Source organism: Callospermophilus lateralis, chromosome 1, assembly GCF_048772815.1.
Source record: "Callospermophilus lateralis isolate mCalLat2 chromosome 1, mCalLat2.hap1, whole genome shotgun sequence".
Classification (NCBI taxonomy): Eukaryota; Metazoa; Chordata; class Mammalia; order Rodentia; family Sciuridae; genus Callospermophilus; species Callospermophilus lateralis.
This window is the reverse complement of record NC_135305.1, coordinates 19,350,751-19,365,434: the sequence shown is the minus strand read 5'-3', so window position 1 is coordinate 19,365,434 and position 14,684 is coordinate 19,350,751. Positions and strand designations below refer to the sequence as shown.

The following is a 14,684-nucleotide window of genomic DNA, read 5'->3' as shown; positions in this document are numbered from 1 at the left end:
CCCTTCTAGGTGTGATCTTCTCCCATAACTTGGGACTAGAGAATGCTGTGTTTGGTGACTTCCTACCACACTTTAGTGTGCATTGAATCTTCAAAGATAGCCTTTAGTGGCAGTTCATCCTTAAAAAAAAAGCAGACAGGATCAAAGAGGATTTATGAGAACTGGGTCTATATTGGTGAAGGGGAATAAAGTGCGCTTTCAGTGTCACATTCCAGCATACAGCCACCACTTTCCCTACCCTACCCAGGCCTCTTCCTCCCAATCTTTCAAAATACTGCAAAGTACAATGGTGGAGCAGAGTTCTGTGTGGACAGCAGCCACACCTGTCCAAATCAGAGCTGGGAGAATAGCAGAAGGACAGCTCAAGTCAAATGCAATGACTGAGTGACCAGGACAGAGCCCATAGGTCACTATTATACCCTGAAGCTTTCTGACTGCCATGGTGTACAGGTGCCACAGGTGTTGGAGAGGGTGGGCACCTCCAGCTCATGAAGGCAGATTGGTGCATATTGCAAAGGCAGAAGTCTGTCCAGGGCTTGGCCATGCAGGAGGACAGTTCTCCTCACATCCTGGTTTCTACGGCACCTGACAGGTGCTTTCTGGAGGAAGCCTGGGAGCAGTGGGCAAGCTGGCTCATGCCCACCTCACCTTTGCCACTGTGGTCCAGTCTGGGCCAGAAGGGGAGGACCCGGATGTAGGAGGACGTGCAGAACTTGGTGCCAATGCCCCAGGGAAAGTCATAAACCTCCGAGGACTTCAGAGTCTCCTTGGAATTCTCCTGGACTTGATTCCATACCAGGATGCCTCGCTCCTCCAGGCTTCCTAATGTAGGACAGGAGAAGTCAAGAGTGGGTCCTGATGGCAACGGCAGACAGGGCAGAGGGAGGCTCTGGTGGCCACATGCTAGGACCTGTGGCCTCCTCTCGGCACCCTGGTGCACATGCCCCCACTGACACCTCCTCCTCCATCTCGTCCTCTCTTCCTCTGCTTCCATCTGCTCCTCTTCTCCTTCCTCCTCCTTCTCCTCCAAGCCCAGCTCAAGAATCAGAGCTCAGCTCTGCAGGCATCCTCTGAGCCTCACAAGGAGCCCAGCACAGCCGTGTGGAACCCCCTTTCCACAGCTCTAGTGAGCAGACCTGTCCTCACTTGAATGTGCGTGGAATATACAGATGCACTTCACACTTGGTGGACGGTCACCATGTGAAATAGAATACCATGAATCAGGTGCTACCACAGAGGTCCCCAGGAGAGGCTGAGGGAGGCCAGAGAGAGAGAGAGAGAGAGAGGAGAGCTGCTGGACAGCCGCTCCCCGAACCTTCAGAGACTGGGTCTCTTGCTTTCCACATCAGCTCCCTGGACCCCTGCACACTCTATTTGCTCCTCACAGCACGTATTACCCAGTACGAACTTGTCTGCCTTCTTGCCTCTTTCCCCATTAGCCTGTGGACTTCCAGAAGGGACATACCTTACTACTCTTCATATTCTTGGTACATAGCACCTGCTATGTAGCAAGTGCTTCATAGAATTTTATTAACACTATGAGTGAATGAATGAATATGTGTGATCTCTCTCACCAATTAAATTATAGGCTTCATGAAAGCCAGGGCTGTGTCTTTTTCCTGCTGCTTCTGGTACATTTCCCATTTAGGGCTCTGCTGTGGGTTGAACTCTCTCTCCCTTAAAATTCATTCATTGAATCCCAAACCCCAGTTTCTCAGAACGTGACTATATTTGGAGATAGGACCTTTACAATGAGGTAGTTAAGTTACAAAGAGGCCTTTAGGGTAACTCCTAATCCAATGTGGATGGCATCTTTATAAGAAAGGATTAGGACACAGGATCAGATACCAGGAATGTGCACACACAGAGGAAAGGCCATCTGCAAGCTAAGGAGAGAGATCTCAGAAATAACCAACTTATCAGCTCCATGATCACAGATTTCTAGCCTCCAGAACTGTGAGAGAATAAATGGTTTAAGCCCCCAGGGCTAGGATGTTTTGTTATAGCAGCCCAAGCTGACTAATACAGACCCTTCCATACCCTCATCTCCAGACCTAGAGCCCACTCAAGGTGTGCCATGACCAGTGACCAGCCTGACACAGTAATCACAGCTAGAAGCTCTCCACATCATTCAGACTGTACCCATTTATCCACATTGCCAGTTCACAGGTGAGCCCTACCAGGGATGATGTTATCCAGGAGGAAGCCCAGAAATCCTCCAATAAACATGTCTGTGGTCAGCAACACCTGGATGACCTGGTCCAGCTGGAGAATGCCTATAATGAGACAAAAGTGACAGGTTCACAGGACCCTAGATGCCTGCTGGCTCCACAACCAGAGTGGCGACTGTGTAGGGGACAGAGCGGAGTGACAAAATGGAGAGGTGAAGAGCAATCACCTGTCTGCAGCTTCTCGGGGTTCTTCTTCACCCAGTTGGGAATGGTGAGGCCACAGTAAATGGAGAAGCCAAAGACAAAGAGGTTCCTGGATGAGTTCATGTCCACGTACTGCAGGAGGAAGTCCCAGAGAGAGGTGCTGAGATCACTCCTTCACAACCTTTCAGAAGGTTGGACATTTCTGGCTATTTCTCTCTTCCATTTGGGAGCAGTGTGGTTCCAGGCCAAGGAGTCCCTTCTCCTCCCCAGCCCCTGTCCCATTCTGCCCATCTCCATCCTCTGGGCTCCTGCTACTTTTCTGAAGCAACTTGCCCATCTCACCTGCAGATTGGAGATCCCCACGGCACTGATGATCCCGAACATGACAATGAACATGCCCCCGATCACTGGGGTTGGAATGGTGGCAAACACAGCCCCGATCTTCCCAAAAACACCCATCAGGAGCAGCACGAAGCCCGCTGTGACGATCACCATCCTGCTCCCCACCTGTGGCAATCAGGGAGAGGGGGATGGAGAACCAGGAAGGCCAGACGTCCCAGAGGCCTTGTTACAGGTCACCTTGAGCATTGCTGATGGACTTTCAGGAACAGGGCCCCAGAACATACTTCATACCCTCTGCTCCCAAATGGGGTTGGAGAGAGAGAAAATGATGGCATGATTGGGCCCAGCCTCTGCCCTCACCTCTCCACTCTGTCACTCTCCTGCCTGTCTTCAAGTGCTGGACCAAATGCTCTCCCCTAGGAAGCCCGCACATGAGGGGATTAGTCTCTCTGGAGTGGCAGTGGCCCTGTGCTTAAGAATGGGGGTTTGAGAGCCAATCTCAGCCCTGCTTCTCACTGACAGCTGTTACCTGGTTTGCATAGAGATCCCCAAGTGGCAAGGAGTCTTGGAATGCTGAAGAAATGTGTTTGGCTACCTCCTTACAACTGCTATTAGATCTTGAAATAAAACACAGTTTCTACAAAGGCTTAAAAAATAGCTCACCCTGCGGTGAAGATCATGGACCTTGGTCAACATCCACCCATCACATAGCTGGTCTCAGTGCTGGGGCACACTGCTGCCACCCTGCTGTCATTACCAATGGTTGTGCTAATCAGGGCTCACAACTGGGGTTTGGGTGACAACTTGTATCAGTGAGGCAGAAATGACCTCTGAAAACAATCTGTATGATACTGCAGTGGTATATATGTGTCATTATACACTTGTCTAAATCTGCAAGATGTACAACACCAGGAGTGAACCCTAATGTAAATTGTGGATTGTGGGTAGTGATGATGATGTCAGTTCATCAACCATAACAGATGTACTGCCAGAGTGGTGGGAGGCCATTATGCCTGTGTGGCAGAAATGGATCTCATTATCTCTCACTCATTTTAGCTGTGAACCTAAAACTGGTTGGAAACAAGTCTTCAAATAATGACCCTCCAATTTGGAGGATTCCAAATCATTCTTGGAAGTTAGGGCTATATTACAAATATTTTCATCCTCATAAGTCCAGTGTTGATGAATATATTTAGATAGTTCTTAAATCTGTTTCTCATTCCTGTGTACCTACCTCCAGACCCTAACAGATACTATAATATAGTTTCAGTCTTGCAAGATGAAAAAGTTCTAGAGATATGTTATATACCAATTGGAATATGATAAACACTACTGAATTGTATACCTAACAACAGTTACCAGAGTGAATTGTATGCTTAGTGCTTTTTAACACAATTAAAACCTTTTGAAAAGATACTCCAGCCTCAACTAAAGTCCATCAAAGCAGTGATAAAGTAGCAGATTGTACACTTGCCTATTTTACTCTTTCCAGGCAAAACACTTATTTAACTGTCTTCATTAGAAATTCTTACCACATGAACGAACGTTTTGTTTCATTTACAGCCTTGACAATTAGCTGTGAGAACAGAGGCATGACTACAAGCACCATGGATAGATGTGTCGGCGTCAACCCATGTCCTTTGCACTTGCCACTAGTCCCCTAAGGATGGAAGTCTTCCCCAAACTTATTACTGCACACACTTTGCATACAGCCCTGGGCCATTTTAGTCTCACGAATGGCAGCAGGACATCCTACAGAACTGACAGGAGAATTCTGGCCTTTACTCTTATTTCCTTTAAGACTTGGAGAGAATCAAGAAGTTGTGGGAACTCATTGCTGGAGAGGCACAACACAGGGTAGTACCTCAAAGGACCGCAAGGGGGAGCGCGAGTCCATAAAAGCGAGTGGTCTTAGCACCTTCACCTCTTTCCCAGTTTATGGATCTTATGCTTGATGTGTAGCCTTGTTTTCATCTATGTACCTTTATTTCCTACATTCACCCTTTCCTCTAATGACCTTAGCTTGGAAATGATTTCCAGAAAAATGGCCTTTTTTTCTTTATTGAGATATTTTTTGTTGGCATGAGATTTATTCCATTTAGTGGGAAAGGAAATACCTGCTGCTTAGTACTTATGTAGCACTGTACCATATTTCTGCATGCGTTAGTGGTCCTCCTGTGCAAAATGTTCCCCTCACTTGCATGAATGGCTTTGAACTCTTACAGAGTGGGTGTCATGGAACATAGGACTTGCTGTAGGGTTGGGTGCTGGCTCAACCATTTGCTCACAGATGTTAGCTCCAGCTGTGCCAGAGGTCATACAGGGCACAGAGGAAGATAGATCTGATGCTATAAAGACTCAGTGCCTTCAGGATGCACACAGAGCCACTGAGGGAGCCATAAGACAGGGCAAGTCAGGGTGTTGGGGGAGGAGGTGCTGTATTTCTCCTTGGCTCACAGGACTTGCCCTGGGACCACTGCCAGAATTCACTGAAACATACGGAAAGAACAAAGCAACACTATGGTTTTCTAAGTCACTTTATTTTTTGGCAGCAGGGATTGAACTCAGGAATGCTTACCCACTGAGCCATATCCCAGCTCTCTTTTATGTTTTTATTTTAAGACAAGTCTCACTAAGTTGCTTAGAGCCTTGTTGTCGCTAAGACTGGCTTTGAACTTGATATCCTCCTGCCTCAGCCTTCCAAACCACTGGGATTATAGGCTGTGCCACTGCACCTGGCTCTAAGTCACTTTAGAAAACACCATTCTCAAGCGTTCTTGCTGATCTGATTGTGCTATAGTGTAGAAAATGGGGAGCCATGAGAAGTAGATGGGCAAGATCCTGAGAAGACAGGATGGAAGGCACTACTTTAGCATCCAGGCGGGAGATGATCAGGCTGCGGCACTGGGGAAGATGAAAGGAGACAGGAAGGGGGCCATGGGGAGAAATCAGAACCAACAGGTGAGCAAGAAGCTAAGGAGGACATGCCAGTGGAGTGAAATAAGACAAGGACTGCAGGAGAAGTCAGAGAGGGCATGCGTTGGGCTTCCCAGAAGTCACTGTGTGTGAAGTGCCTTGGGGACATCAGGAGGGGCTGGCGATGCACAGTGGATCACTCAGGTCTGTAGGTAAGGAAGCCCCCACCTAAACTTCAGAAAGGAAGAACTCTCTCCAATACCCATCAGTGACAGAATAGACTTTTTTCCTGTGGATGGCCACAGTCCAACAAAGTCAAGGACAGAAAGTAGAATCATGGGCCCTGCAGAGGCACCTGTCATAACCCTCAAACCTGTGAATACATTGCCTCTAATGGCAAAAGCGACTCTGCTGATGTGATGAGGCTAAGGACCTGGGGATGGGAGAGTAGCCAGGTGGGCCTGGTCTAAGTCCACTGGTTCTGGAAAGCAGAAAACCTTTCCATCTGTGGCAGGGGAATATGGAGAAAGTGGCCACAGCCCAATCATTGCAGATGCTGGATGACAGAAAAGGACAGGGCATGGGTCCCCCCAGAGCCTCCAGAGAATGGCCCAGCTCATGCCTCTCTTTTAGCCCACGAGGCCAGTGTCCAAAATCTGGCCTCCAGATCAATTAAGATAGTAAGTTTGGATGTTCATCATCTCTAGCAATTAGAGAAATGCAAATTAAAACCACACTGAGACTTTATCTCAGTCAGACTGGCAATTATCAAGAATATGAGCAACAATAAGCGTTGGCATGGATGTGGAGCAAAGAAGTTTACAATACATTGCTGATGGGACTGCAAATTGGTGCAACACTTGGAAAAGCAGTGTGGCGATTCCTCCAAAAACTTGTACTGGAACCACCATTTGACCCAGTTATCCCACTCCTTGGTGTATGCCCAGATGATATAAAATCTGCATACTGTAGTGATGTGGCCACATCAATGTTCATAGCAGCTCAATTCACAATGGATAAGCTATGGGACCAACTTAGGTGCCCCCCAATAGATGAATGAATAAAGGAAATGTGATCCACATACACAATGGAATATACTCAGCCTTAAAGAAGAATGAAATGATGGCATTTGCTGGTAAATGGATGGAACTGGAGATTATCATGCTAAGTAAAATCAGCCAATCTCCAAAATGGCTAATGTTCTCTCTGATATACAGATGCTGACTCCCAATAGGCAGTGGTGGAGGAAAGTGGAGGTTCATTGGACTGGACAGGGGGAATGGTGGGGGGAGAAAGGGGGATGAGAATGAGAAAGACAGTAGAATGAATCTTATATAACTTTCCTATGTTCATATATGAATACACAACCAGTGAAACTCCACATCATGTACAACCCAAGAAGGGGAAGTTATACTCCATGTATGTATGACATATCAAAATACATTCTACTGTCATGTACAGATAAAAAGAACAAAATAAAATAAAATAAGATGATAATAAGTTTGGGTTGTTTGAAGCCATCACTTTGTGCTAATTTGCTACAGAAGCAACAGGAAAGTAGCAGGTACGATGGCAGATTCAGGTACCCAGTCTGTCCCCAGGAGCCACCATCAGTAGACTTACCTTGGTGATCCCCAGTGCCCCAACATTCTCGCTGAAGGAGGTGGTGCCATTTCCTGTCCCCCAGGCTCCTGCCAATAAGCAGCCAAGGCCCTCGATGCCAATGCCACGGTTGATGGCGTGCTTCGGAGGGGGTGGGGCTCCCACCAGCCGGGCACAGGCATAATAATCACCCACAGACTCCACCATGGAGGAGACCACCCCAGCAATGATCCCAAAGACTCCAGCCAGGCTGATGGTGGGGCGGCCCCATTGTCCTGAAAATGCAGTGCAGGGGGAGTGTCCAGTCAGAGGAGGCTGAGGAAACCCACGTCATTTCCTGGCTAGAGGGATTTCTGGGAGACTGTAAAGAGTTGGCAGCTCTTACAACTACTTTGGCTTTGCCTGGGATTCCTGCCCTGCCATTCCTCCTGAGTCTGATCAGATGCCCAGAACTTGAGGTCACTGTGCACAGAAAGAAGCAGAAATGGCCTTTTCCTAGGGAGGCCTGAAGGTTTTGGAGACTGAGATTCTTAAGGGAGGCCCTAGTCCATATCCCTGAGGACAGGTTGGCCCTTCCTGGACACCTTGGATACTTTGACACCATGAGGCAAAACCACAGGGAAAAGGGGAGCAGAAGTAGCCTAAGGGATTCCCTGGCCTCCCCAGAAATGCTCTCATTCAGTCCTGAGCCTCCCTTGCGTGAGATCCACTGAATCCATGAGCAAACACAAAGGTCCAGGTGGAGGTTAGGCCTCTCTCTTTCCCACTTCTACCCCCCGCCCCAGGCTTAAGGTTCTGGGCAATGTGGTGGACAAGGGATGTAGCCCAGCTTTGAGGGAAGTCTGGGAGTGCCAGCCTTTGTCCACCACCCAAGGAATTCTTATAACAACCTGGAGTCTCTTCTTCTTTAGGAGTCAAATATAGACTCCCTGGGGCCTATCTCTCCTTATCAACCCCTCCCCCAGCCTTGCTCTACTCTCCATCCCGTGACCTGAGCCACACAGATCCAGTGGCCCAAGCTAGAAGGACACCTATCTTCTCCTTACCTGGGTAAGGGATGCGGAACCAAGGGGCCTGGCGCAGGACATTGCTTTTGGTGTCAGTGCGGGCCAGGTACCCATAGTCAGTGGGGGACGAGGGGAGAGTGTTGGTGACCGTGAGCACAAAGCAGATGAACCAGGAAATGCAGAGAGCCAGCATCACCTGCCAAAGAGAGTCTCCTTTCAGCTCTGCCAGCTCCTGCCTCCTTTCCTCCCTCAGGAGGGGTCCAGGAACATGCTCAGATGAGCAAATGCTGGGTGACCACCTGCTAGTGACAACAGGAACCTGCTGTGACCATGGATAACTTAGCACATTAAAGAAACAGGCTGGAAATAGAAGCACAAAACAAACTATGGGAGGAGACTATGGGGCAGGAATATCCAGCACACTGGGCACAGCATGGAGCAGAAGGATTCCCACCTGCTCTCTCTTCACTGATTGCTGACCATGTGAGAGCAAACCCTCTGAGACTTAGTTTTCTCATCTCTACCATGGAATTACAATCACTGTTCTGCAGGGCCTGAAACAGGGCCTGAAAGTGAGGTCCACAGATATATCAATTTTATTTTTGGTGGTGGGACCCCAGAATTCCATATTCTTAGTGAATTCTCCAAGTGATTCACATGCACACCGAATTTTGGAATCATTGGACTTCAGGGTTATTGAAAGGTCAATAAGATCATTATATGGAAGTTTCTTTGTACCTTGAGAAACACAGTTCTCAGTTAAACCTGAAGACACAGTCATGGTGACAATTACACATGGACAGCATGGTGTGAAATCAACAAAGAAGGCTCTGGGAAGGGTGGCGACATCTTACTCACTAGCAGTTGGATTGCCCGTGAGCCATTGGGAAAGACCCTGATCTAAGCAATTTGGCTCAGCAGGCTCCTTCAGACCCTTAGTTTTACTTCATTAGAGGTGAACCTGGCTGTCTCTCCCAGTACCTTGTATGAGGACAAGAAGACACAACTGTGCCCAGAACAGTGACTAGGGCTCCTGGTAGAGAAGCCTGTGAGGAAGGACCTAGAATGCAATGCCACCAACAGTCAGGAAGTACACCTCACAGATCTGGGACTCTTTCTTCCTCCTAAGGCCACCACAGATGGAAGATCTTTGATTTGGGGACCACCTGGGCACAGGGAAGTTGCCGACAATCTCCAGGTACATCAATTATGAATGGAAGAGGGTGGGTAAGAGGTGCTTCTTACAGGGAAGACCTGAAAGAGGTAGAACTTGGAGGTGTGACACTTCTTCTCTCCACCATACACAGGCACAGGCACTGGGGTGTTTTTCAGGAATTGAGAAAACAGCATGATGAGGAAGATGGTCCTGAAACAAACAAGCATACCCAAGCTGGAAAGTGGGCTTATCCTGAGCAGGGGCTCAAGAGGCTTTGGGGGTGGTCTGAGAAGCTGAGCCACCAGGTGTCTCTGGGACCAATGTCCTCACCAGGCGGGGCTCCAGCTGGTCGCCCTCTGCACCATATGTAGATACCTGCTATCTCTGAAAAGAGGTCCCTGTTGGAACTGCTTGTGGCTGAAGAGGACTCGTGGGATAGGATGCCATTGTTTCTGGTGTATCTGAGAGGAACAGGCTGTTGGCAGCAGACAGAGTCACTGAGGCCCATAGGGACTGTCATATCTCTCAGGCAGGTCTGGCGCAGGGCTGATGATTCCCACACCTCACCTCAGACCACAAGAGGCAGAGTGAATGACAGTGTTGAGAAACTGATGTGACTCCATTTTTGAGAAACCAGTCTCTACCTTAGAACAAAGCCTGTCCAAGGAAGGGGGCATGACCCTTGTCCTTGGAAAACCCCACAGAGCACTTCTAGACAGATAGCCACCCTGCTGAGTTGTTTGTCTGTAAATAACAGGAGAGATCTGTGGCGCCAGGTGTCCCTGACTCAGTCAGGCTTGGTGAGGACCCATAGCAACCCCCTAGCAGCCAACAATCAGCATGAGACAGAGAAAATACCTGGGATGCCAAATGACCCCCCAGTAGTTTATGGTGGTGGACAACATGTTGTGAAACCAAGTAGTTCAACATGTACTCCCCTCGTGGCTTAAATCAATCAGTTCAAAGGAATCCCCCTCTTGTACTAACCTATCATCTTTACCCAACTTGTTCCCGTCAGTGTATGTGCTAATCATGTTTTATGATTTTCCCGTGGTGTGTGATGATTTGTATGTGAAGTCCCTGCCTCCCCCAAAGAATGTATAAAACTACTGAAAACCCTGGGCTCGGGGCCTCTCAGCGTCACCAGTTGCTGTGTGCACAGAGGACCAAGCTAGCTCGCAATAAACACCTCTTTTCTGCTTACATCGATCTTGGTCTCTGGTGGTCTTTTGGGGGTTCTGAACTTGAGCATATCAGTGTCACTCCCAGGTCCCTCATTTCCTGTTTCCTGATCCTCCCAGCTGACCACCTCTCCTTCACATGCGCACAGCCCCAAGGCCTTCTGGCTGCTTCCTGGTATCATGGGCCTTTATCTCTCTTAGACTACAATGGTGCTGAAGAGCTGGGGCCATTCTTTGCACCCTTTCCCAGCTCAATGAAAACTGGCATCCTGGACTCATGTTATTCTTACTAGCTCTTCTTCCACCAAAGAAAGCGTGGCTGGGCCTCCTCCCCAGAAAGTACTTACATGAAGGAAATCCCCCAGTGGATTCCAGCGTCATTGCCAACAGAATCAAAGAGAGGCAGGGCCACCAGGGAAATGGTCGGAGCAATGGTCAAGGGGCCAATGAAGCGCATGAGAAAGCCGATGAGGCCTGAGAATCCCACCAGTATCTGGATACAGGAAGCAACCATGATGGCACCCTGCAACTGAAGGGAGAGAGTTGGCCTCTGCTCAGCCCAGGTCCCCCAAACAGGCCAAGCTGCTCAGTCTGCCGCTCAGTCTGGTCACCCCTGTGGGTGCATCAGAGACAGGGCAAAGGCAAAGCTGGAACCCAAAGGAACTGAGAGGAGAGACCTCATCTCACTCCTCTCCACTCTCTATTCCAATGGTCTGTTGCACATTTTCATTTAACATGAAAGATTTCAGGAAACAGGCCTCAAGGTTCTTATCAGTCCCAGTCATGGTGATGAAATGACTTGTGACAATTCAGTGTGTATTAAACATCTTGCTGCTATACTCTTCTGTTCTTCTGCTGACTATTGCTGGGGTCAGAAAACTTTTTCTGTAAAGGACCAGTGAGTGAATATTTTAGGCTTGGTGGCCATACGGGCTCTGTTGCAACTTTTCCAGACAAGATGTGAACAAGTGAGCGTAGCTGTTTCCAATGGGACTTCATTTAGACTCTGAAATTTGAATATCATGCAATTTTGACATGTCAGGGCATAGTATCCTTCTTTGAGGCTTTTAAAAATTGCCATGAAAATGTAAAACCATTCTTAGCTCATGGGCTATTCCAAAACAGTCAATGGGCCAGATTTGGCCTTAGTTCGGCCTTAGTTCGGCCACCCTCTATTCTATTTGAATGAGCATATTTTACCTCCTGTCTTTACCAGTTTGGATGTCATACATTCCTTTTTAATCTTTTAGAAATTATTATTAACTCTTTAGTGTTAATATTTCACATTGTTAACAAAGTCTACAGCTAAATAAAATTTTCTTTCCTCCTCACAAATAATACAATGACTGTAGAAAACTTTAACTCCTATTACCATCTTCTGTTTTCTATGCTATTATTGCCAAGTGTATATTTTTCAACTGTCATTGATTATTATTACGAACTTTCTTATATTTTTTGTGCAGTTGCTCCTTACTTACATTTACCTACTGCCATACACTGAACCGTGTCATATTCCAAATTACAATATCAAAGTCCTAGCCCCCAACATTGTGATATTTGGAAATGGAGGCTTGGGAGGTAACAAGGTTTAGGTGAAGTCAGGAGAGTGAGGCCCCCACGATGGCCTTAGTACCATTATATGAAAAGGAAGATTCTCTTTCCCATGCATCAAAGAAAGCTATGAGAGGATGTAGTTAGAAGGCAGCCATCTGCAAGCCAATGAGAGAGCCCTCACCAGAGTCCAACCAAGCTGGCAACCTGATCTGAGGCTTCCAGTCTCCATCACTGTGAGAAAATGCATTTCTGTTGTTTAAGCCATGCAGTCTCTGGTGTTTTTGTTATAGCAATCCAAGCTGACAAATATACCTATGCTTTAACCACATGGTACTTTCTTCACTATTGCTTCTTTCCCACCACTCTTTAATTCAAGATTTAATTTATTTTACCTGAAGAATTTCTTTTAGGAGTTATTTCATGGAAGGTCAGTAGTGAATAAACTCTGTCCATCTTTGTTTCGCTGAAAATGTTTGACTTTGTCAACACCCTTGTATGATATAGAATTCTATAGTTGGGGACTGAATTCTAGGATGACAGTGTTTTCTCTCAGCCGTTTGGAAATATTCCATTGCCTTCCAACCTCTGAGGCTGCTTACTGAGAAGGCTGCAGAATGTCCAATTTCTATGCTTTTGTAGGTTGTTTTTCTTTTCTTGTTACTTTTAAGATTTTCTCTGTGTATTTGATGTAGCTGCTTCATTATGATGTGTTCACTGTGGATTTGCTTTTATTTATTCCACTTGGGACTTAATGTGCTTTTTTCCAGAGTACTCCCATCTTTCATCTGTTCTACACTATCAGATGTTCTATCTTTTAATACTATTTACTCTATTATGGCCTTGTAGAACACCTATTAGATGCAAGTAGACATCTTGTTCTATTCCACGTTTCTTATTCTTTATTTAACATTCCTATTTTTTTCTCCACGGCTTCCTGAACCTCAGCAAGTCATATTCATGTGGCTTTCAACTGTGACTAGACTGTGATTTACAGTTGGTGTGCTGATCATGGGTGGGTTCCAGCCTTGACATGTGCACAGGTCAATGTAATTTAGTGAGACATGGAGAATCCACCCTCCATCCCAATAGGGTGACCTGGTCAACAAAACCAACCAACTAATCAATTAAGAAAATGAGGTTGATACTTGATGGAACTTTCACTCATTAACAGCACTGATGACCAGAAGAGGGAGCAAAAAATATGAACTAATACTGGGCTTGTGGCCCATTGCATTGAACTCCTCGAGGTGGGAAAGGATGGTGGAGATGAGAGACTGCCTTAGCCCAGGCAAAAGGGGTTCTTGCACTGGGCTGTGTTTTAGAGCAGGAGTTGGCAAACGTCTTCTATTAAAAGCTACTCTTTGAAATGCTTTTTTAAATTTTGGGCCATGTGTGGTTTCTGCCACATACACCTTTTCTTACGCAAAGTTTGAAATATAGAATTTATTCTTAGTTCATGGGCAGTTAAAAAAACAAAGCCACAGAATTTGGTCCAAGAACCATAGTGTGCTGATTCCTGCTTTAAGAGACTCTACAAGCACACACACACACAAAAAAAAGAAAGAAAAATAAGAAAGAGAGAGCGAAAGGGAGAGGGAGAGGGAGGGGGAGGGGAGGGGAGGGGAAAGGGAGGGGAGAGGGAAGAATAGAAAATATATCAAAGAAATGTAGCTATCTCTGTCACTTGAACTCTTCCTCCTTGAAAGATGTAAAAGTGCCCCAAGGATGCCCCTCCTCACACTCTAAGATGCTTTCCTCGCCAGCAGTCCCCATCACCTCTCCTGCTCATCATCCTCTTTTATTTTCTTCATTGCACTATGACTCCCTGATGTTTCCCTCTTGCATCTTCTTATTGGAGCACACCCACTAGAATGCTGGCTTCCTGAGGACAGGATCCTTATCTGTCCACTTGCCCATCACTATCCTAAAGCCCAGATCTTTCCTGGCAGGGAGCTGGATAATAAAGCTTCAGCCAATGAATTGACCCCACCTGTCCCTCCCCTGAGCCTCTTACCTCTCGGATCCTCTTCTGCCATTCCTCTGTGAACTCAGGTGAGCTGACATTCACCTGGCTGGCATTGAGTGTCCACTCTGGGCACTTCCAGGATGGAAGAGAGAGCATGGCCAGAGAAGGCGCCACAAAACCAAATGTTGATCCCTGGAGAATCGGCAACCTGGAGGAGTGGGAGGATGCAGTCACTTCCTGAGACCTTTCCCCACTGGCCTTTTCCTGACCCAGAGGGGCATTTTGAGCCCAAGTTCTAGCTCAGCAGAGAGGCAAACACAACCCCTGCTCTCCCCAGTTTCAGGCAACTCCTGCCAAGCTCCAAGGCAGACTCAGGAACACTCATGTCAAACTTTGGACAGGTAGAAAAGGTGGGCTGGGGAAAGACCACCATACTCAACCCCAGTATGGAGATGCCAAGCTAGGAGGGAGCCAGGTGTGGTGGCACACGCCTGTAATCCTAGCAACTTGGAAAGCTGAGGCAGGAACATCCCAAGTTCAAAGCCAGCCTTAGCAATTCAGTGAGGCCCTAGCAACGTAGCCAGA

At 47.2% G+C, this 14,684-nt stretch overlaps 1 protein-coding gene across 1 annotated transcript; it reads right to left on the bottom strand.

The window, feature by feature from the left end:
• Positions 1 to 562: 562 nt before the first annotated feature.
• On the bottom strand, positions 563 to 14,270 carry LOC143402895 (solute carrier family 23 member 2-like). Its single transcript, XM_076860234.2, has 9 exons — positions 14,148 to 14,270; positions 10,927 to 11,108; positions 9,488 to 9,608; positions 8,282 to 8,438; positions 7,257 to 7,510; positions 2,718 to 2,882; positions 2,399 to 2,507; positions 2,181 to 2,276; positions 563 to 822 (listed from the first exon to the last, which is right to left on the bottom strand). The coding sequence occupies exons 1-9, from the start codon at positions 14,253 to 14,255 to the stop codon at positions 563 to 565; spliced, it is 1,452 nt and encodes a 483-aa protein (XP_076716349.2). The 5' UTR covers positions 14,256 to 14,270.
• Positions 14,271 to 14,684: the final 414 nt, after the last annotated feature.

What these genes read in the sequence shown, in the direction of transcription:
- LOC143402895 (XM_076860234.2), bottom strand. Translation starts at nt 14,255, where the DNA reads ATGCTCTCTCTTCCATCCTGGAAGTGCCCAGAGTGGACACTCAATGCC. An exon ending in GGCAGAAGAGGATCCGAGAG is followed by an intron (nt 11,109 to 14,147) that starts GTAAGAGGCTCA and finishes CTCTCCCTTCAG; the next exon opens with TTGCAGGGTGCCATCATGGT. An exon ending in CCCCGAGAAGCTGCAGACAG is followed by an intron (nt 2,277 to 2,398) that starts GTGATTGCTCTT and finishes GTCTCATTATAG; the next exon opens with GCATTCTCCAGCTGGACCAG.